This window comes from Rana temporaria, chromosome 2, assembly GCF_905171775.1.
Source record: "Rana temporaria chromosome 2, aRanTem1.1, whole genome shotgun sequence".
Taxonomy (NCBI): Eukaryota; Metazoa; Chordata; class Amphibia; order Anura; family Ranidae; genus Rana; species Rana temporaria.
The window spans coordinates 239787668-239809488 of NC_053490.1; the positions used below are offsets into that span (position 1 = coordinate 239787668).

The following is a 21821-nucleotide window of genomic DNA, read 5'->3' on the forward strand; positions in this document are numbered from 1 at the left end:
ATACACATATACACATATACACATATACACAGACCAAAAGTTTGGACACACCTTCTCATTCAAAGAGTTTTCTTTATTTTCATGACTATGAAAATTGTAGATTCACACTGAAAGCATCAAAACTATGAATTAACACATGTTGAATTATACATAACAAAAAAGTGTGAAACTGAAAATATATTTCATATTCTAGGTTCTTCAAAGTAGCCACCTTTTGCTTTGATTACTGCTTTGCACACTCTTGGCATTCTCTTGATGAGCTTCAAGAGCTAGTCACCTGGCGCAGCACCCCATCACTCTCCTTGTTGGTCAAATAGCCCTTACACAGCCTGGAGGTGTGTTTGGGGTCATTGTCCTGTTGAAAAATAAATGATGGTCCAACTAAACGCAAACCGGATGGAATAGCAAGCCGCTGCAAGATGCTGTGGTAGCCATGCTGGTTCAGTATGCCTTCAATTTTGAATAAACCCCCAACAGTGTCACCAGCAAAGCACCATCACACCTCCTCCTCCATGCTTCACGGTGGAAACCAGGCATGTAGAGTCCATCCGTTCACCTTTTCTGCGTCGCACAAAGACAGGGGGGTTGGAACCAAAGATCTCAAGTTTGGACTCATCAGACCAAAAGCACAGATTTCCACTGGTCTAATGTCCATTCCTTGTGTTCTTTAGCCCAAACAAGTCTCTTCTGTTTGTTGCCTTTCTTTATCAGTGGTTTCCTAGCAGATATTCTACCATGAAGACCTGATTCACACAGTCTCCTCTTACCAGTTCTAGAGATGTGTCTGCTGCAAAAGGTGGCTACTTTGAAGAACCTAGAATATGAAATATATTTTCAGTTGTTTCACACTTTTTTGTTATGTATAATTCCACATGTGTAAATTCATAGTTGTGATGCCTTCAGTGTGAATCTACAATTTTCATAGTCATGAAAATAAAGAAAACTCTTTGAATGAGAAGGTGTGTCCAAACTTTTGGTCTGTACTGTGTGTGTGATATATATATATATATATATATAAACATTTACACTTCAAGTCATATCTCCAAAAAAAAAGCAAACACATTTGGTTACTCAAGGTCAGACCTGCAAAAAGTACTCACCACTGAAATTCAGCTGTGAGCAGGTGCACAAGGAGTGAATGATATTGATCACAAGTCCATGGGTGGAAGCTCGAAGAGAAAGAGGACCTGTTGCCACCAATAATGTGACAACATGGAAGAGGTAGGGTAGATGGGCAGCCACATCCAAGGAGTTGTTGAAGGATAGCATGAGCATGTATCGGGCAAGTATGGCAATATCATCCCACATGAGGTGCTGTTCCAGTGTTGGGGTAGGAGAAAGACAGGTCTTGTCTATTATCTTGCACATCCTCCCGATCACCTAAAAAGAATGCATATGAAGGGAAGCTCAGAACATAATGCTTGGTACTACAGTGCATTTGTGCATGAAAGGAATACGTTGGAATCCTGAAACGTAATAAATATATAAACATGCAAAAAAAAAAAAAAGAGTCCTTTATAGTTCAAAAAAACAGAAACAACGAATTAATTATGAAAATGGTTGTACTCTATTTTCATAATGGATTAATTGGCCAGCATACAGAATGCATTATTTGTTTATGTATCAGGCAATACAGTGCAGCACACATAAAGCTCAGTACACAGTCCATACATGACAGTAAGTGCCTAAGAACTTCTGAATGTGAATATGTGAGGAGCAATGCCTCATGGGACATATAGTTCTGGGAAGGGAGTGCTTAAGTCATACACGTATCAATTTCCAGATGAGAATATTCATACACAAAATCTTTTTACATTCGCAAAATAAAATAATGTTTAAAAATTTCACTTGCTTTTAACATTCAGTTTTAAAATAATATTTCTGAACGAAAACCACCTAACACGGTCTGAAAATTCCTTTGACCAAGAAGTTTTCTACTCTGCTCCTTACATTTTTTCCCGATCATTGTGATAGAAAAGATCGATTTAACCTACTAATGATTAGAAAATCAAACAAAAGGTTTTTAAAATTATATATTTTTTTAGGGGAAGACATTGTTTTTGTATGGCCAGCATATAATATATTACAGTTCTGTCCGAAAATCTGCAAAACGGTCTTTATTTTTTTTTTCTTAAAATAAAAAATTAGATCCAAGTCAGATATTTACCAGATTCAACCTCTTATAGTTGACACAGTATATCTCTTCTGTCTGTTATTCTCAGAGTGGATCAGAGATTTTGCTCCCTAACCAATATATAGATATTCAAGAATAAATTGCCTTTGTTGCGGGTGGGCTATTGCTGTACACATGTACAGTACCTCCTAGAGTGCACTATGCCAGTGATGAGGATACCTTTGTAAGTACCCTCATCCCTCCATTCCCAATTACCCACATCACCATTGACTTCTGAGTCTGGGGTCTTTCTGTGTCTGATATTTTTCAGCCTTTGATGCAGCAGCCACTCATGTGCAAGCACACACAGGAGTTTTTGTTCAACAGCTGCATTTCCAGCATTTTACAGTACAAAGTTTCCCTAGTGCCCAATCCAGCTAAATAAAAAAATGCCAGAAGAATCAGTTTTTTGGCAAAAGACTTTGGATCCTTACACTTTCAAAGGATTACTTTCTAGCAGTTTTTTCCTCCGATTAGTACCGCTTTAAATATTAAATGCATACCTTGCTTGAAACTAGCTTAACATTGCCAGATGCCAGAGCAACTGCTGTATCAGCCATAACTTCAGCCTTTATAGATCCCAGTCCACCTGTTGCACTGGTTTTGATGAAGCTGTCTAGTACAACATCTAGAAGATCTGTGATCTATAAAAATAAATAAAACGGGTCACAGAAAATATCATACATTTCTATTTCAGCAATAAATTATGCATTCAATTTTAGCTCATGCAATTTATATGTTAATAGAATGGCCAATCAAAAACAAGAATGTCAAAAGCAAATCTGATCAAAATTAATGGATTTCAAAAAATGTGTATACATACATCTACCTAAAATGCAGTGTGAAAGTACGCTATTACTTTATATGTTGAAATTCTGTTCCTGCATCACACAGCTAACAAAAAAAACACACACACACAAAAATTACAGGAATAAAAATGTACACACACACACACACACACACACACACACACACCATTTGCTCACTCTGATTTACTCTCTCTCAAATAAAAGGTCAGTAGGATAAAATATGGATACATGCAGAGAGAAGATCAGGAAGCGTAAACACTAAGCATATTTTGGCATATATACACTCGTATGTACAAAGTTTGTTACTCCAGTTAAATTACATATTCTGAAAATTTTCTCAGTGAAAACAAGCTATGACAGCCTCTGAGTAAACATGAAAAGAGATGTGAAAATGTTAAAGCAACATTTACGGGATTAACTAGATTGGGAAACAAAGCGGAACTCAACTCTCTAACATACTCATCTTCAAGCGATGAGGCAGTAAAAATCTCTTGCCAGTCGCTATAAACTCCTTGGGTGCAGATTTTTAAGCTTCTTGATTGGCCAGCGGGGGAAGACGTCCTACCACATATGCACGTGGGAGTCAGGCATTCCGGCACAGCCAAAGTGTGTTGGGAATGCACACTGAGCCGCGTATTCCTCCCACTGACACCACCTATGGGCCACTATTCCTCACACTGCACCAATGATGGGGCACTATTCCTCACATTGATATCAATGATGGGGCACTATTCCTTCCGCCAATACCAATCATGGGGCATGGTTTGATGCCAGGGTATTTTTTTCTCCCTCTGGCAACAGTCCGGCCCCCCCTAAAGTTTGAAGGACAGTAAACTGGCCCTTTGTAGAAAGTTTGCACACCCCTGAATTAGACTATTAAACATGATGGCACCAATAATTTGTCCTGCGTATTTAAAGGGGTTGTTAAAGGTTCATGATTTTTCAGGTGAAAAAACACCTGGCTGTCACAGGCCCCCCAGCCCCCGTTTTACTTACCTGAGCCGGTTCACCTGCTCTGCGCGTCCACAGTGTCCTCTTCACCACAGAGTCTCTGTGTTGATTTGATAGATTAATAGCAGCGCAGCCATTTGCTCCCGCTGCTGTCAAATACAATGACGCGGCCACCGGGGGCAGAGCTGAGTCATACATTCGGCGGCTATGGACGCAGACTGTATGACACGGGAGTGCGCCCGCAACGTAACCCCCTCGGGAGAGAGCTTTCCAGAGGGGGTTAGCTATTGCAGGGAGGAGCCGCAAGAGCTGCCGTGGGACCCCAGAACAGCAGGATCAGAGCCACTCTGTGCAAAACTGCACAGTGGAGGCAAGTATGACATGTTTGTTATTTAAAAAAAATTAAATGGGAAAAATTAACCTTTACAACCCATTTGAGATATGTTAAACAAGGACAAGGCGATTCTATAGTATTAGGGAGATGGTAATCTACTCACCTGTCCCAGACTGCCCCATATTTTTGCTTGAATGGAAGGATACATCTGTTTTTCATTAATAGTCATGGTTATCAGCTTATCCAAGATAGCACTGACACGCTGCCTCTTTGCATCATCAGTGAGCTTACAGAACCGAACAAGGTTCAACAACCAGGGAGTCATATATTCCAGACAGAGATGCTTCAGCTCAATGCCTACAAATGAAACATACACAGATGCTCAAATTGATAACTGTGGTATATTTATGTCCCAGAATTAGCATACTATAAAAAAAACTTGACTTATTTAATGCAAATTATATATTGCAAATCACGGTACTGGAAACTTCAGGAGATCATTTGAAAGAGCATGACAACTGTTTGCGCCTCGAGCCAAATTAGTTAATTTTCCATTTTTTACATGGTCAATAAAGTTCATGAAAAGGGTGGTGGCGAGTGTTCCACAACCCCTCCTTACGTGAAGGCCCTCACACAGACATCAGATGTGAGAGATTAATTTCTTAAAATGTTCTGGGTTGCTCCACAGATGATTGGGAATACCTGATTTCAGTTTATTTAATACCCCATGTTAAAATGCTAGCATTCCCAAAGATGGTAAAAGATTTCCAAAAAGTAAGACTGCATGACAGTGGCACACCAACTTTTTTTTTCCAGTTCTTCGCACTGAGTTTACCATAGCGTGGCTTGAAACAACAAGGTAAGGCTATGCATTTGGAGAAATGCATATTGAATGGGTGATAGTTTTAAAAAAGAAAATCACCGTACACCAAAAAAAAAAAAAAGGACAGATGTCCAAATATGGTAATCTAGCAACATGAACTACATTTAAAGTTTGGTTCAAAATAAACGCTTTTTCAGTCACACTTGTGGAAGTAATACCCAAGAGAAAAACTTTACTGCATAAAATAGAAGTCTGTTCACATAACTATCCTTTTACATACAAGGTACTGAAATGCAAAAAAAGTAGTAAGGACTAGGTAATAAAAGCCAAACTTTTCAAGTAAAACATGGGACGTCAGTCGCTAAGTGGACATGATCTAATGTCTAATGCTAGCCAAACACCAGTCAAAAAATAATTTAAACAAGTTTTAAAAAAAACACATGGTTGTGAGAGCAAAACGATACTGCCATCATGTAATGACCAAATTTCAAACGATAAATCGTTCAATGGACATAAATAGATCAGTTTGTTTTTTGCTTCTGGGTCACATATACGTAGTACCAACAGTTACATTTTTTTTAACGGGCAATCTAAGGCCCAATTGTACCTGCCAAGTCTGACTCTTTAGGAAATTTAAAACATAAAATCAACCATTCATAACTGAAAAGAAGAAATGTATCTGAAATATGGCCCAATGGTCAAACATGTGTACTTTATCATCTGATAATAAAAAAAATAAGCCAATATCTAAATGGTTTACAACTCTAAGGGCACTGCAACACAAAAAAATTAAATTACACATAGGAGTGACAACTAGAAAACACGAAGGCTGGGTTCACATATGCGGATGCGGTTTGCAGTCCGGTCTGTTTCTGTTCACTGGTTCAGGTGCAAATTGTATGAAAACCACACCACGGCTACCCCGCACATATGTGAATCGGCTATATTAAAAGCCAGTCACATTCACATGTTATGCAAGCTGACAACGGTTAAAAACACAGCCAATTTGCGAATGAATGACTTGTATAGCGCTACTCATGCAAACTGAATCGCCTCTGGGCGCTTTTTCCAGTCTGCTTGGCTGGTGCGGTCATTTTACCCCGTAGGATGTGAAGTAGCAAAGTCATGAAGCAGTGAATGAGACATTCGCTACAGGTACAGTGCCTTGAAAAAGTTTTCATACCCCTTGAAATTTTCCACATTTTGTCATGTTGCAACCAAAAACTTAAATGTATTTCATGTGATAAAACAAAAAATTGCACATAATTGTGAAATGGAAGGAAAATGATAAATGGTTTTCAAAATGTTTTACAACTAAATATCTGAAAAGTGTGGCATGCATTTGTATTCAGCCCTATTTACTCCGATACCCCTAACTAAAATCTAGTGGAACCAATTGCCCTCATAAGTCACCTAATTAGTAATTTAATCTCAGTATAAATACAACTGTTCTGCAAATCCCTCTGAGGTTTGTTAGACAACCTTTGTGAACAAGTGGCATCATGAAGGCCAAGAAACACACCAGACAGGTCAGGAATAAAGATGGAGAAGTTTAAGCAGGGTAAGGTTATCAAAAAATACCCCAAGCTTTGAACATCTAATGGAGCACTGTTCCATCATCTGAAAATGTAAAGAGTATAGCACAACTTAAAACCAAGACATGGCCGTCCATCTAAAATGGACAGGCTGGGCAAGGAGAGCATTAATCAGAGAAGCAGCCAAGAGGCCCATGGTAACTCTGAAGGAGCTGCAGAGATCCACAGCTCAGGTGAGAGAATCTGTCCATAGGTCAACTATTAGTCATGCACTCCACAAATCTGGCCTTTATGGAAGAGTGGCAAGAAAAAGGCCATTGTTGAATGAAATCCATAGGAAGCCCCATGTGCAGTTTGCAAGAAGCCATGTGGGGGGACACAGAAAACATGCGGATGAAGGTGCTCTGCTCAGATAAGACCAAAATGTTACCCAATTTGGCCTAAAAGCAAAACACGCTGTGTAGCTGAAAAACAATATTGCACATAACCCTGAATACACCATCCCCACCGTGAAACATGGGGATGCTTTTCTTCAGCAGGGACAGGAAAGCTGGTCAGAGTTGATGGGTAGGTGGACGGAGCCAAATACAGGGCAATCTTGGAAGAAAACCTGTTGGAATCGGAAAAAGACTTAAGACTGGGACAGAGGTTCACCTTCCAGCAGAACAACCCTAAACATACTGCCAGAGCTACAATGGAATGGTTTAGATCAAAAGCATATTTATGTGTTAGAATGGCCCAGTCGAATCTGTGGCAAGGCTTGAAAATTGCTGTGTAGAGACAGACACTCTCTATCCAATCTGACAGAGCTTGAGCCATTTTTTGCAGAGAAGAATGGACAAAAATGTCACTCTAGATGTGCAAAGCTGTTAAAGACATACCCACAAAGACTTGCAGCGAAAGGCGATTCGACGAAGTATTGATTCAGGGGGGCTGAATACAAATGTACATCACATGGTTCACATATTTGTAAAACATTTTGAAAACCATTTATAAATGTTCTTTCATTTCACAATTATGTGCCACTTACATTTATGTTTTTGGTTTTTAACATGACAAAATGTGGAAAATTTTAATGGGCATGAATACTTTTTCAAGGCACTGTATATCTTCCTGGTGCATGCATTTTAACCGGTTGCCGACCGCCGCATGTACATGTACGTCGACAGAATGGCACGTACAGGCATACGGGCGTACATGTACGTCCCCGCCTTTCCACGGGTCAGGGGTCCGATCGGGACACCCCCCCCCCTACACGGGGCGGTCGGTAACCCGCGGGGAGCGATCCGGGACGACGGCGCCGCTATTCGTTTATAGCCGCCCCGTCGCGATCGCTCCCTGGAGCTGAAGAGTGGGGAGAGCAGTATGTAAACACAACTTCCCTGTGCTTCACTGTGGCGGCTGCATCGATTGAGTGATCCCTTATATAGGGAGACTCGATCGATGATGTCAGACCTACAGCCACACCCCCCTACAGTTGTAAACACACACTAGGTGAACCCTAACTCCTACAGCGCCCCCTGGGGTTAACTCCCAAACTGCAACTGTCATTTTCACAATAAACAATGCAATTTAAATGCATTTTTTGCTGTAAAAATGACAATGGTCCCAAAAATGTGTCAAAATTGTCCGAAGTGTCCGCCATAATGTCGCAGTCACAAAAAAATCGCTGATCGCCGCCATTAGTAGTAAAAAAAAATGATCATTAAAAATGCAATAAAACTATCCCCTATTTATTTAGTAAACGCTATAAATTTTGCGCAAACCAATCAATAAACGCTTATTGCGTTTTTTTTTTACCAAAAATAGGTAGAAGAATACATATCGGCCTAAACTGAGGAAAATTTTTTTTTATGTTTTTGGGGGATATTTATTATAGCAAAAAGTAAAAAAATATAGAATTTTTTTCAAAATTGTCGCTCTATTTGTGTTTATAGCGCAAAAAATAAAAACCGCAGAGGTGATCAAATACCACCAAAAGAAAGCTCTATTTGTGGGGAAAAAAGGACGCCAGTTTTGTTTGGGAGTCACGTCGCACGACCGCGCAATTGTCTGTTAAAGCGACGCAGTGCCGAATCGCAAAACCTGGCCAGGGCATTTAGCAACAAAATGGTCCAGGGCTTAAGTGGTAAAATAGAGTCTTTGATTCACCTGCAGTGAACATTTGGTAATGCCGCCACATTCACTGCTTCATTAATATACTCATGTTAGTTCTATAAAGACAGAGCAGGAATGAATACAAAATCTTATCCAGACGAAACATAGGAAATGTACTACTGAATGATGGAGATGGATGATCAACACAATGCACAAGGTTTGGCCCCATCTTTAACTTCCAAAGACACAGAAAACTGACACCACCAGGCAGTAGGCGGGATTGTGCCGTCAGCCTATGAATAACACAATGAGCTCCTGTATTCCTCTCCAGCTGAAGGAGATGTTCAATATAATCCACTTGACCCGCAGTTTTCTCTTATTTACAGCAGAACTTGGGGGTGGGAGAAATCGCTCTTTAGTATAAAAAATAAATAACTAAAGTGGAATTAAACCCAAAGCCAAAAGAGAATATATTGTAGATTACCAGTCAATATACTTATTGGCTGCATTTGTTTTCTTTAGGCTTTCCCTACCTTCTTTATCACCTGGTCGGTAACACCAATATTAGAGGTGCCACCACTTTGGATGAACAAACACAGAGGGCACAGCAGACCGCAGCACTGCCAGTTGTTTAAGAGGGGGGGGGGATTTGGGGGAGGTTTTTCTGATTAAAGTGTGCAAGATACCAATTCATCCATGCACCCTTGCGGTTTTCTTTCATGTTGCCCGATGCCTTCTACCATATACTGTAGTAGGGTGGACCAATGTAAGTATGGAACAAAGATCATACCTGGAGTTCAGCTTTAAAAAAAGATTATGCTCTTCCCAAAGTTGTTTATCTTATACCCCCACCCCCAATCCAATACCCAACACTAAAATGCAGATGTGACAACTTGCTATAGTCGTAAACAAAATGATATGGGCACCATTAACTTACTAGATTTGCTGAAGCCAGAAATGCACTCTTCTAGAAACTCAAGTGTGAGGTGTGGTTCATTAGCTGCCAGGGTTTTGCTAATGGAAACTATGAAAAGTGTATTGTTGGCTGGGATACAAAGACCCGAAGTCTCCAGTAGCTGCCCCTCAATCTTTAAATTAAAGGTACATGTTAAGGCACACAGAAGGTTATAGGCAGCAGACCTGCAAGAAAAGATAAAAAGGGTCAAATTTAATATTCTAAAAACATTATATTAATATGACCCATTTAAAAGTAATCACCATAAAGACAACTGATCAATGCAAGTTGACATTTTCCATGACAGATTGATTTACCATTATTGGACTTCAAGGTGGTTTCATCTTATTAACCATTGCTGGCATTTTTCCTTCAAATATGTATGAAAAAAATCTTTGGAGAAAACATGCGGTTACTGAATTATCTCTAAAAGGCTGGCTGATACATTATTCCAGTCATGCTAATGTTTAGAACTGCAGAAAGGTGGCAGTTTAAGTTGCCGATTTCAAACAAGTATGCTTTACTAGCTGCACACTTGTTTCACATCGGTGGTCTAGAATGTATTGGGGCTAGACAGTAAAGCTGGCCATACATTATACAATTTTGTTCTCAATTTCCTTTATATTTACTTTCAACTATGTAGTGAAAGGGCCTTCCTGATTGCATACACATTGAAAGTCTTTAGGTTGGATCTCATTATTTATGGATTTGGTAAATCTAAAAAGGAAAATTGCATAATGAATAGCCTCAAGCAGTTATTCTCAAAAGTAACCAGGACAAAAATCTCTATATTGGTGTTAGTACAGGTTTTCTTTAAAATGACAACTCCACTTTTGTGAAAACAAAATAAGGCAATTAAAAAATATAGCATATACAATTGTCAAAAAGGCCAAATTGTAAGTTATTACAAATTACCTTTAACTTTCCAATTGTCTGTGGAATTCAATGCAATATGGCAACATGGAGATGTTCTGTACACTATTGGTGTAAAGAAGGCCCCCCAAAAATGTAATTTCTTGCTTGTGTTATGCTTATTGATTTCTCTAGAAGTCTGCGTTAAGATACAAGTCAGATTTTACACATCCTCTACAAGTGAAATTGTAGTTTTAATGAGTTGCTCTACAAGGGTTACATGGTTCTAAAAGGGACAATGCAACTTTTCTCATTAGAACGCTCCAGCTAATTATAATGAACTAAATCGTTTCCATTCAGAATCGGTATCCAAAAGACATGGTGAAACCAACAGCTTTTTATTCTCAGTAGAAAAAGGTAGAGAGGCCTGTAACAAAGTTTGTTAGAATTCCTGTACAGTCTTTTTTCTCAAAAGCGGAGTTATTCTTTAATAGGAAATTCCTGCTGAATTTGCTAGCGTCCACATTAATATCACAGTAATAATAGAATTCTCAGGGGATGCAGCCATTTGGAATATGTATCACTGCTTTGGAAACTAAAAATTCTAGAGCAGATTTAAAGAGACACCAATATAGTTCCAATCTTCCATACACCACATGAAATCTGCTTAAGTGTAGGTTTTCCATTGACTACAAACATGCTATAATATATAGAAAGAGCAGACTGCGCAAAGGAACACACAATTTAAAAAAGCAGCTGAACACTGGAGGTCAATAAATCCTTGGTCAGAGTACATAAAAAAAGCAGTGCAGCACTACAAACAAAAACACAAGAGATAAAAAATAAAAATAAGTCCAAAAAAGATGATCAGGGTGAAGAAAGGGTTAAACTGACTCCTGGGACCTCACTGAGGTGTTCGGATAAAAACTCCTTGAAACACAGCAAACAGGTATCCTTAAATAGAAGTACAAGCCGCTCACCTGGACAAATGGACCGGTGTGTGAGCACGGCTGTACACACGTATTTGTGAGCATGCATGTAGGATTTTTTTTAAATTAAATGCATTTTTTTTTTTACATTTAACTTTACTGTTATCACAATGGACCCAACAAGTCTCCTTTTAAGAACTTTGGGTAGTGGAAGATCCTTTTTATAAAAGACATGAGGGGTCTATTGGACCCCCTGCCCTCCAAACCAAAACACATATTGTGCTGGGTTAGCTGCTTCCCTGGCTGTTACAGCTCAAACTGGAAGTGATGAAATTGTTGCTTCTGGGTTAATTTGTCACAGAAAAGATAAGGGAATGGATGCTTCTCCATTTCCTCTGTGGGAAATCGTCCCAGTCACTTACTGTGGGGTCCCAGGCTTCCCATAGAAACAGGAGAGCCCGAAAATCATTGCAGGGTTCAGTGTTTCACAGCACTGTAAAAAGTGATCGGTCGGCTGTGAAGCCACCGAGATGACTTTTCCAAAACCACTAATCGCGAGACGACTATTATTCTACAATAATCACTTGGTGACTAAATGTTTTTATTATTATGTCAGTAGTTAACCACTTGTCGACCGTATAACATACTGTACACAGTTCAGTCCATTTATATTTGGACACAGGCACAATGTGTTTTTTTCAGGTGTTTTTCCAAAACATATTTGATCTATAGTTATGTTATGGATATAGGCTGAAAGCGCACATTCTCAGGTTTAATTTGAGGGTATGTACATCCATATCAGAGGAAGGGTTTAAGAATTACAGCTCTTTTTCAAGGGTCCAAAAGCAATTGGACAATTGAATCAAAAGCTGTTTCGTGGCCAGGTATGAGATACTCCATTATTTCTTCATCAATTAAGCAGGTAAAATGTTTGAAGTTGTTCCTAAGCTTGGTTTTTGCATTTGGAATCTATTGCTTTGAACCTACATCATGCTTTCAAAAGAAGCTGTCCCCATGCAAGTGAAACAGGCCATTGTAAGACTTAAAAAATTAATAAAAAAATACATCAGAGAAAATCAAACGTTTGGTACATTCTGAGGAAAGAAGAACCTACTGGTGAGCTCAGCAACATAAACAGGCCTGGACGGCCATGGAAGACAACAGTGGTGGATGATCCTAGGATCTTCTCTATGGTAAAAACACATTCACAACATCCAGACAAGTGAAGGACACTCTGCAGGAGGTGGGCTTATCATTGTCAAAGTCTACAATCAAGAGAAGACTTCACAAGAGCAAATACAGAGGGTTCACCACAATGTGCAAACCATTCATAAGCCTAAAGACTAGAAAAGCCAGATTAGACTTTGCCAAAAAACACCTAAAAAAGGACAGACCAGTTCTGGAAAAGCATTCTTTGGACGAATGAAACCAAGATTAATCTGTACCAGAATGACTAAGAAAAAAAAGTGTGGAGAAGGCTTAGAAACACTCATGATCCAAAGCACACTACGTAATCTGTGAAACATGGTGAATCTTGCAGTGTGATGGCATGGGTGGCTTCCAGTGGAACTGGGTCATTAGTGTTTATTGCTCATGTGACAGATAACAGAATCAGCCACTGGATGAGTTCTGCAGTGTTTCGAGATATATCGTCAGCCCAGATTCAGCCAAATGCAGCAAAGTTGATTGGACAGTGCTTCACATTACAGATGGACAATGATCCAAAAGAAACTGCAAAAGCAACGGAGTTACTTTTGAAGGAAAAGAAGTAGAATCAAATCACCTGATCTCAACCCAACAGAGCATGCATTTCACTTGCTGAAGACAAAACAAAAGGCAGAAAGACCCACAAAGAACTGCAATCAGCTGCAGTTAGAGCCTGGCAAAGCCTCAGAAAGGAGGAAACAAGTCTTTGGTAATGTCCATGGGTTTCAGACTTTAGGCAGTCATTGCCAGTCAAAGATTCTCAACAAAATATAAAAAATTAACATTTTATTTAGGATTATATTAATCTGTCCAATTACATTTGAGCCCCTGAAAATGGGGACGGGGGGAGACTGTGTATAAAAATGGTTGCCGCTCCTAAAATTTGTGCTTGATATTTGTGTTCAACTCCTTGAAATAAAGCTGAAAGTCTGCACTTTAAATTTCTGAAAGAATGAAAATTGTGCCTGTGTCCAAATATATATGGACCCAACTGTAAGTACGCGACACTCCAGAGTAGGGGGCGCGGCGCCAGTGGGAGCCAATCTACAGGGACTGCGGACTCTGTCTGCCAGCACCCACCGATCATTCAAAGGTAGGACGGCGGTCTACCCATAAAAACAAGGCAGATCGCCATTCTGACAGGAGGGAAAGCATGGATCCTGCGTCGCTTGCAAAGCAGGGACCAGGATCCAGGTCTTCCCCTAGTAAAAGCGCCTTCCAAAGTACACTAAAAACACAGGCTAGGCACACAGTTAACCCTTCGATCGCCACTGATGTTTAACCTCTTCCCAGCCAGTCTCATTAGTACAGTGGATAAAGTGAAAAGTGCTTTTGCGCTAAAATGGATCCTAAATGAGTGAATCCACCAAAAATATATAGTGCAGCAAAACCTAATTATGTTTACATGACATAAAACAGGAATATAAATAAATGGTGATTCTGCGCAACATATCACACTAATGGAATAGTGATATCACATAAACAAGATAAATGTAAGAGCTGACAAATAATCAGCATATAGTATTAAATGCAAAGAGAATAGTGAGTCCAAATATAAATATATATATACTCAAATAGTGAATAGTGAGTCCAAAATATATAATACTCATAAGGCGAATGTGCAAAAATATATAAAGAATATTGTGCAAAAAAACCGGAATGGAAGTTCAATCCCAATAGTAAACACAAATCAGCTGTCAGGGCAGATATTCTGAATGCACTGGATGAAGGTGAGCACCAGCTCTATGGTGTGAGTGCACGGCCGTGCGATAGAAGATAAACCAGATCCCTGGCTGAGCTCCCGGGACTCTTACCTCTCAGCCCTCCTAAATGGGCATTGATGTACAGGTCACTCGCAGCCTTCTATGGGTGGTCCCTGATGTTTCCTCTCTTGATCTGATGGATCCTTCCTTAATTGGGACAGATGCTCCTCGAAACCAGATGGATGATGTGGGTTATAAGAGAGAGAGAGAGGGGACTCCCATAGTGAGGTAACGTTTGGTGCAGGTAAAATATGTTTATTGAGGAAAAACCTGCACTTACATTAAAAGAAAAATAAAAGTGCAACGAGGAAACAAACAAGCGGCGTATGAATCGCCAGCTTACGTCACTCCGGGTGTACGTCCTCCAATTCCTACGCGTTACGACACCACGTGTCTTCGTGTCTTCGTCCAGACGAAGACACGTGGTGTCGTAACGCGTAGGAATTGGAGGACGTACACCCGGAGTGACGTAAGCTGGCGATTCATACGCCGCTTGTTTGTTTCCTCGTTGCACTTTTATTTTTCTTTTAATGTAAGTGCAGGTTTTTCCTCAATAAACATATTTTACCTGCACCAAACGTTACCTCACTATGGGAGTCCCCTCTCTCTCTCTCTTATAACCCACATCATCCATCTGGTTTCGAGGAGCATCTGTCCCAATTAAGGAAGGATCCATCAGATCAAGAGAGGAAACATCAGGGACCACCCATAGAAGGCTGCGAGTGACCTGTACATCAATGCCCATTTAGGAGGGCTGAGAGGTAAGAGTCCCGGGAGCTCAGCCAGGGATCTGGTTTATCTTCTATCGCACGGCCGTGCACTCACACCATAGAGCTGGTGCTCACCTTCATCCAGTGCATTCAGAATATCTGCCCTGACAGCTGATTTGTGTTTACTATTGGGATTGAACTTCCATTCCGGTTTTTTTGCACAATATTCTTTATATATTTTTGCACATTCGCCTTATGAGTATTATATATTTTGGACTCACTATTCACTATTTGAGTATATATATATTTATATTTGGACTCACTATTCTCTTTGCATTTAATACTATATGCTGATTATTTGTCAGCTCTTACATTTATCTTGTTTATGTGATATCACTATTCCATTAGTGTGATATGTTGCGCAGAATCACCATTTATTTATACTCATTAGTACAGTGCCAGTGCATATTTTTAGCACTGGGTTAAATTGTTGCTTACAAGACAATGGGACAAAGGCAAACAAAAAATGTCAGGAAAGAACGCCCTCCATTCCCTTTCTAGGCAAGTGTTTTGCTATTATCCAGCAAGATTACTACTTACTGTGAGCCAAGAGTTCTTCTAGAAGCAGTTTCTGTTTTTACGAATCCTCTGCACCACCCTGAAAGCCAAAAAAGGAAGGCGTAGGGCCTGCCTGTTATTTGCCATAAAGGCACTAGGCTCTACTTATTGAAAGGTCCAGAGACTGTATGCAGACAGATTTGAAATTGAGCATTCAGGACTGCCCACGCAAGTATACCCCCCCCCCCCCCCGTAGCAAACAGATTGCAATTCTGGGCACTCTGCAGGGGTGGTGGGTGGAGTTGGGGTTGGTTGGATGGGATAACCTAGAAGAAACACAGGGGACCCAAGAAGAGGAGGCTTGGGGCTATTTGCAAAACTGAAAAGTACATGTTATTAAAGAAAAAGAAATATGATATATAGATAAATCCACACACACACACACACACGCACCTTAAATCCCTCATTACATGAGACATTGAGTGCTTTAAGTCAGTGGTCATCAACCCTGCCCTACAGGGCCCACTAACAGGCCAGGTTTTATGTATTACCATGGGGAGTAGAGAATACTGCAATCACTGAGCAGCAAATGATATCACCTGTGATGTATTTCAGTTATCTTGCAAACCTGGCCTGTTAGTGGGCCCTGTAGGGCAGGGTTGATGACCACTGCTTTAAGTGGCAAGTTTCCATTTTTGTATGGACTATCACTTTAATGTTTTCAGCATTATTAAAACTATACAGGGGTAAATGACTACCGTAGACTTGGATCAGAGCTTCCCAAGTTGAGTAATGCTATGTTAAGTAGTGTTCCAGGAACATCCTTTGGACGGATCTTAGTGTGTTGGGGGATGGAATCTGGTTGCGACAGTTCCCATCGAGTCCGTATGTGAATGATAGACTGGACAATGGCTTCACACTCCTGGTGCATGAATGTGAGGGGTGTTCCTTGATTAGCAATAGTCAATGTGAACTGATTTTCATCCACTAAACAAATTTCTTCTATCTCAGAAGCATAGTAGATGTCATTCAGAAACACAGATTGGCCCAAAACCCGCGTCCTCTCTGCTGAAGTGACCTGAACAGCCGTAGAACCCACCTACAAAACACAAAGAAAACAGGGTAAAGGTGACTTTTTTGAACAAAGGAATTTACTACGAGGTTGCAAAACCGTGAGGAAAAAGCTCCATTTTGGCATTTTAACTCATGATATTCTATGCAAAAATACTTTGAGGATTCCATTTGACCTAATGATGAATATAATACTGAGGCACAAACCGGGAAAGTAGAGAATAATTCAGAATCAGACCTCATGCACACCAAACTTTTTTCCCCTACCCTGGATGCCTTTGCTCCAGAAGAGGAAAAGGCTATAAATAAAGCTGCACTTTACAAATGCTTTCAGGTGTGTCAAGCGTTCATTCCACACGGACACTTTTTTCCTGCCTCTAAATGCCTATGTATGCAAGGACACACAGGCTAGTACAGACGGGCATTTAGAGGCAGGGGGGGGGGGGAAACAAAAAGTTAAAAGCCCTTTAGTGGCAATTGATGTCCAGTGTGCAAAGGCCTTAAAATGCATACATACATTGTTTAATACACTTTTTGCAATGTTATAATGATCAGTTTATAGTATGGTGCTTAAGTTTACACATCCTATTTCCTTTATTTCAACATTTGCCTTAATAGCTTGCTCAATTTCATATGCATAAATATTAAACTTACTTTAATTGACACTTTAGTGTCCTTGTGGGCCAGTTTAAGTGCATTATGGAACAGCTTCAGGTCCTCCTCCAAAGCAAGTGTGGCTGCTGGCAGTTTCTGCTGATCATGGTCTATATGTTCGGCTAACTTTCCAGATGGATCGATAAAAATTAACCTCTTGCTGCCTTTCAGACCAGTTAGCAGTCTTTCGTGGTATTTTGTATATTCCCTCACCCAGGAGTTACAGTTGTAGATATAAACTGCTGTCACATTTTCATATGCAAAGCCAGGGAAAACCACAAACCATTTTGAAAGGAAGTCTGTTTTAAAGCGATTGCTGGGCCCAGCGTGAGTAAGATCTACCACTATCTCATATGGCTTGGCATAGTATGGCTTTAAAGTCAGAAGAACATGGTAGATCAGTAAGTCTCCATTTATTTGGCCAGTCTTGAACCTGCAAGGAAAAAAAAGAGACATAATTGTCTATTGGAATCAATACAAGAATATAAACCCTACTCCCAAATTTGTTTTTGATAAGCGTTCTGATAAGGTTTTATTTCCACTTGGGATAATATTGAAAAGATTCCCCCCCACAATCTGTCCCGTGACGCCTGTACAAGAAACAGGTGATGTGTGTTATACCAGGACAGAAAAGCAGACAATAACGTTTTTGTTGTCGTTATCGATGTCCCCGCTTTCATACCTCCCTGGTTTTAGAAGAGGGAATCGCACAAATTGAGACATAGATGGGAAGGCTTAACAAATGGCTCCAATGATTCCTGCCCTTTTGAAAACAAAACAAAGAAGCTTTGGCTATAGTTGGGCTTTTAGGTAACAGAGTTCAATAGTACAAAACATGTTTTTTTTTTTATTAATATTTAGTTTTCTCTAACCAAAAAGTTAAACAAAATATCACAAATGTCTGAAAAAATAAATAAATAAATAAGGCAAGACACAAGCTCGACATCACTATCAGCATTTCGCAACCTTGCCCATCTGAAGTCAGTAATATTGCCAGTTTATAGGCTAAATGCAAATAAGCATCAAACTGCGGTCTACTACAAACTGAGAATGTCAGAGGATGTGAACTCGATCCATTGCACCCATGAATCAAAAACATTTTTAAGTTCATCATTGCATCTAAATCTCCATTCTTCCACCTCTCTAATTTCTTGCACTTTTACGATTCAGTCCTTCACTGAAGGAACCGCAGGTGAAAGTACGAAACAAGATTTAAACAGCATGTAAATTCAGAATTTTTTTTTTTTTTTTTTAAAGAGGTGGATAAAGCAGAAAATAGGTTAGAAAAGGAAGCGGGAGGGGGAGCAGACCCTAGAGTTGTCCTCGACTCCAGGAGAGGGTACTAGCAGTGGTTTAATGCTGGTCATACAGTATACGAAAAATCGGCTGAAACCATTTTCGAAAAATTAACATTCAGCCGTGAGCGCAAACGATAGTGCCATCATGTAACAACCGATAAATCCTTCAGTGGACATAAATGAATGCTTTTTTTGTGCATTTTTTACATATACTTAGTGCAGTTCGGATGGGAAACACATTAACCGTTCAATTTATCGTTCGGCAGAAAATTTTCAAACTTGTCCTTCGTTTTTTTTCGGCTCAGAAATGTCCCAACGATTATCGATTATGTGCCCATTAACTGGCCGAAAAACGAACGATCTGTCTAAATGTCCAAATTTCGGATGATTTTTTTGTATAGTGTATGGCCAGCATTACCTGGTATAATCTTTATTGATAAGTAAATATAGTAAAAAGGGTGAAAAATCAAAGAGGAATAAACAGTAGATGATTGTACATGGTAGGTGAAAATGATTTCCGTGATTTAAAGAATGTAAATTCAGAATCTTGCTGTTACCAGGATTTTAAAATCCAAAAGCCTGAGTTGTAACCATAAGGCCTCATGCACACTGGACATTATAAAAACACTAGTAGTGTTTAGCAGTAGAAAGTTGTAGCAGTTGAATGAGTTTTGCAGCGTTTTTGCAGTAGTGTTTTTTTTTTTATACAAAAACTATACTCCCACAAACGCTTATGGCTCAAAAACGCTGACAAACACAAAAGTCGCGTTTTTAACCTTTTATCCGTGTTGGTGTTTTTACAACTACGGGAATGAAATGTCTTTAGAAAGCATTGAAAAATCTATTCAAAACAAACATTAATGTGGTTGTAAAGGCTGAAGTTAAGTTAAGTGTTAAGCTTCCCCTCAGCCCCCTCCCCAATACTTCCCTAAGCCCAATCTCAATCTAGCAATGTGCATGAGAACAGAGTGTCTCTCCCACCTGATTGGCTGAGATGCAGCAGAAGGAGCCAGTGGCTCCCGCCAATCACATCCAGTGAGATGGGGCCGAGCAGCACTCTGTCTTATGGACACAGAAAATTTGGATCGGAAGTGAGCATGCATGCGTGTCCCCACAGCAAGTGGCTTGCTATAGGGGCACTTGGCGAGGAGAAGGGAACCCAGAGCGCCGGCAGGGGACCTGAGGAGAGGAGGGACGGGGGTGCTTTGTGTAAAACCACTGCACAGAGCAGGCAAGTATAACATGCTTGCTATTCCATTAAAAAAAAAAAAAAAAAATCCTTTACAATCACTTTAAATCTACAGTGAGCTCTGCTGGTGAGTGACTGAACCCGCTTGCATAAAAAATTATATTTTGTTATATTATATACATTACAATACACACAGTTGTGTTAAGCAAATTTCATGAGTTACAAATATTTTGAAGCACAGAATAAAAAACCTCAATGAGATTTGAAAAAGGGCATTGATCAAAATTAGAGAACATATTCAGATACCTCCCAGTTATTGGTGTTAATTTAAAAAAATTATCTGCCAAACCTATTTAACTGGCAGCCTAACTTTCCAGTTTTTACTGACTTTGCAAGATGGTGAGCCGTTCTAAAGTGACAAACCCTCTGGCAGAAGGTTGTCCTACCAGTAACCCTTTCAGCCATAGCAAGAGAAGTTTGTCGTTCCAAATCTAATTTGTAGAATTTTGCATCTTTACAACGTCAAACTCATTCAAGTCCCCCAAAAAGGCTGATCATCCACAAAAGACAAATGCAAGAGAACAGGATAAAGTGGAGAATCTCAAATGGGCAATCGGTTAAACACTGCAGCTGCAATCGCGCGCCAGTTCAGCACTGAACAGAGTAAGGATCTGTCTCGTCATACAATATCTCACCCTTTTGGAGAACTTGGACTGAATGCCCACTCTGCAGTGACCAAATCTCTTATTAGCAGAAAGAATCAAAAAGGCTAGACTAACCCTTGCTGAGAAGCATGTTGTGTGGACAGAGAACTGATCCAAAGTTTACTTTAGTGACTAAAGCAAGATTCATTTATTTGGGTCCGATAGGAAGCATTATGTTCATCAAACTGGGCAAAGAACCCAAAGTGTGTAAATTAGTCAGTGAAAGGTGGAGGGGGAAGTGTCATGGTTTGGTGGATGTTTTCTGCAGCAGGAGTTAGGCCTCATACAGCTACATGGCAGAGTGATTGCAAATGTTTATCAGAACCTTCTTCAACAACATGCGGTTCTCGTTCCTTGCGTCCATCACCTAATCTGCCAGCAATTTTCATGCACGACAATGCCCCCTGTCACACAGCAAAACAGGTAAAGCAGTTCCTTGAAGCTGAAAACATTGAAATAATGAAATGGCTAGCCCAGAGTCCTGATCTAAACCCAATAGAAAACCTCTGGAAAATTGGCAACAAAGTTATGGCCAAGAAACCCACTACAGTCACCCAACTGTGGAAGCGACTGGAGGAGTAGTGGAACAAAAATCACACCAGAGCAGCGTGAGACTAGAGCTGTCCTGTGGCCGCAGATGTGCCGATGTCATTCAAAGCAAGGGCCTCTATAAGAAAATGTAGTTGTAATCTTTCACCGTTCTACAGTTATTGCTTTTCTTTAATTGTGATCATTGTGTTTTCTACAATAGAATGTTTTTTTTTTGTTGGAAGTGCCTTGGTTATTTTGAAAAACACTGTTCTATTAGCATGGTACAGCCACAACAAAAATTCTATCAAATACTGAGCAAAGATGATGACATTATTTCTGAAAAAATCAAGTGTTCATAAATTGTTCTCTAATAGAGTGTGTGTGTGTGTGTGTGTGTGTGTGTGTGTGTGTGTGTGTGTGTGTGTGTGTGTTTTTTCTCCTCCCCCCTTTGCAATGAACATGCAAGACACATTTACTAACCTCGGGTGTGCAAAGTAGGAGTGCCAAAGATATCAGTATTAACCACAGCTCGTCATTTGGATTTCTTAAAGCGGAGGTCCACCCAATTTTTAATTTCTTTTAAAAGCCAGCAGCAACAAATACTGCAGCTGCCGAGTTTTAAAAAAATGGGCACTTACCTGTCCAGCGCGCCCCCCCACAATGTCGGCAGCTGAGACCA

The 21821-nt window shown here is 40.0% G+C and overlaps 1 protein-coding gene across 3 annotated transcripts in view; it reads right to left on the reverse strand.

The window, feature by feature from the left end:
• Positions 1–21821, reverse strand: part of NF1 (neurofibromin 1) — a 317171-nt gene that overhangs the window by 64349 nt on the left and 231001 nt on the right. For all 3 annotated transcript variants that reach the window (XM_040336668.1, XM_040336666.1, XM_040336665.1), the window contains 6 exons: positions 17421–17853; positions 16454–16794; positions 9660–9862; positions 4431–4624; positions 2677–2817; positions 1101–1380 (listed from right to left, as the gene is read on the reverse strand). In XM_040336668.1, the coding sequence (XP_040192602.1) occupies positions 1101–1380; positions 2677–2817; positions 4431–4624; positions 9660–9862; positions 16454–16794; positions 17421–17853 (1592 nt within the window). The remainder of the gene's footprint in view (positions 1–1100; positions 1381–2676; positions 2818–4430; positions 4625–9659; positions 9863–16453; positions 16795–17420; positions 17854–21821) is intronic.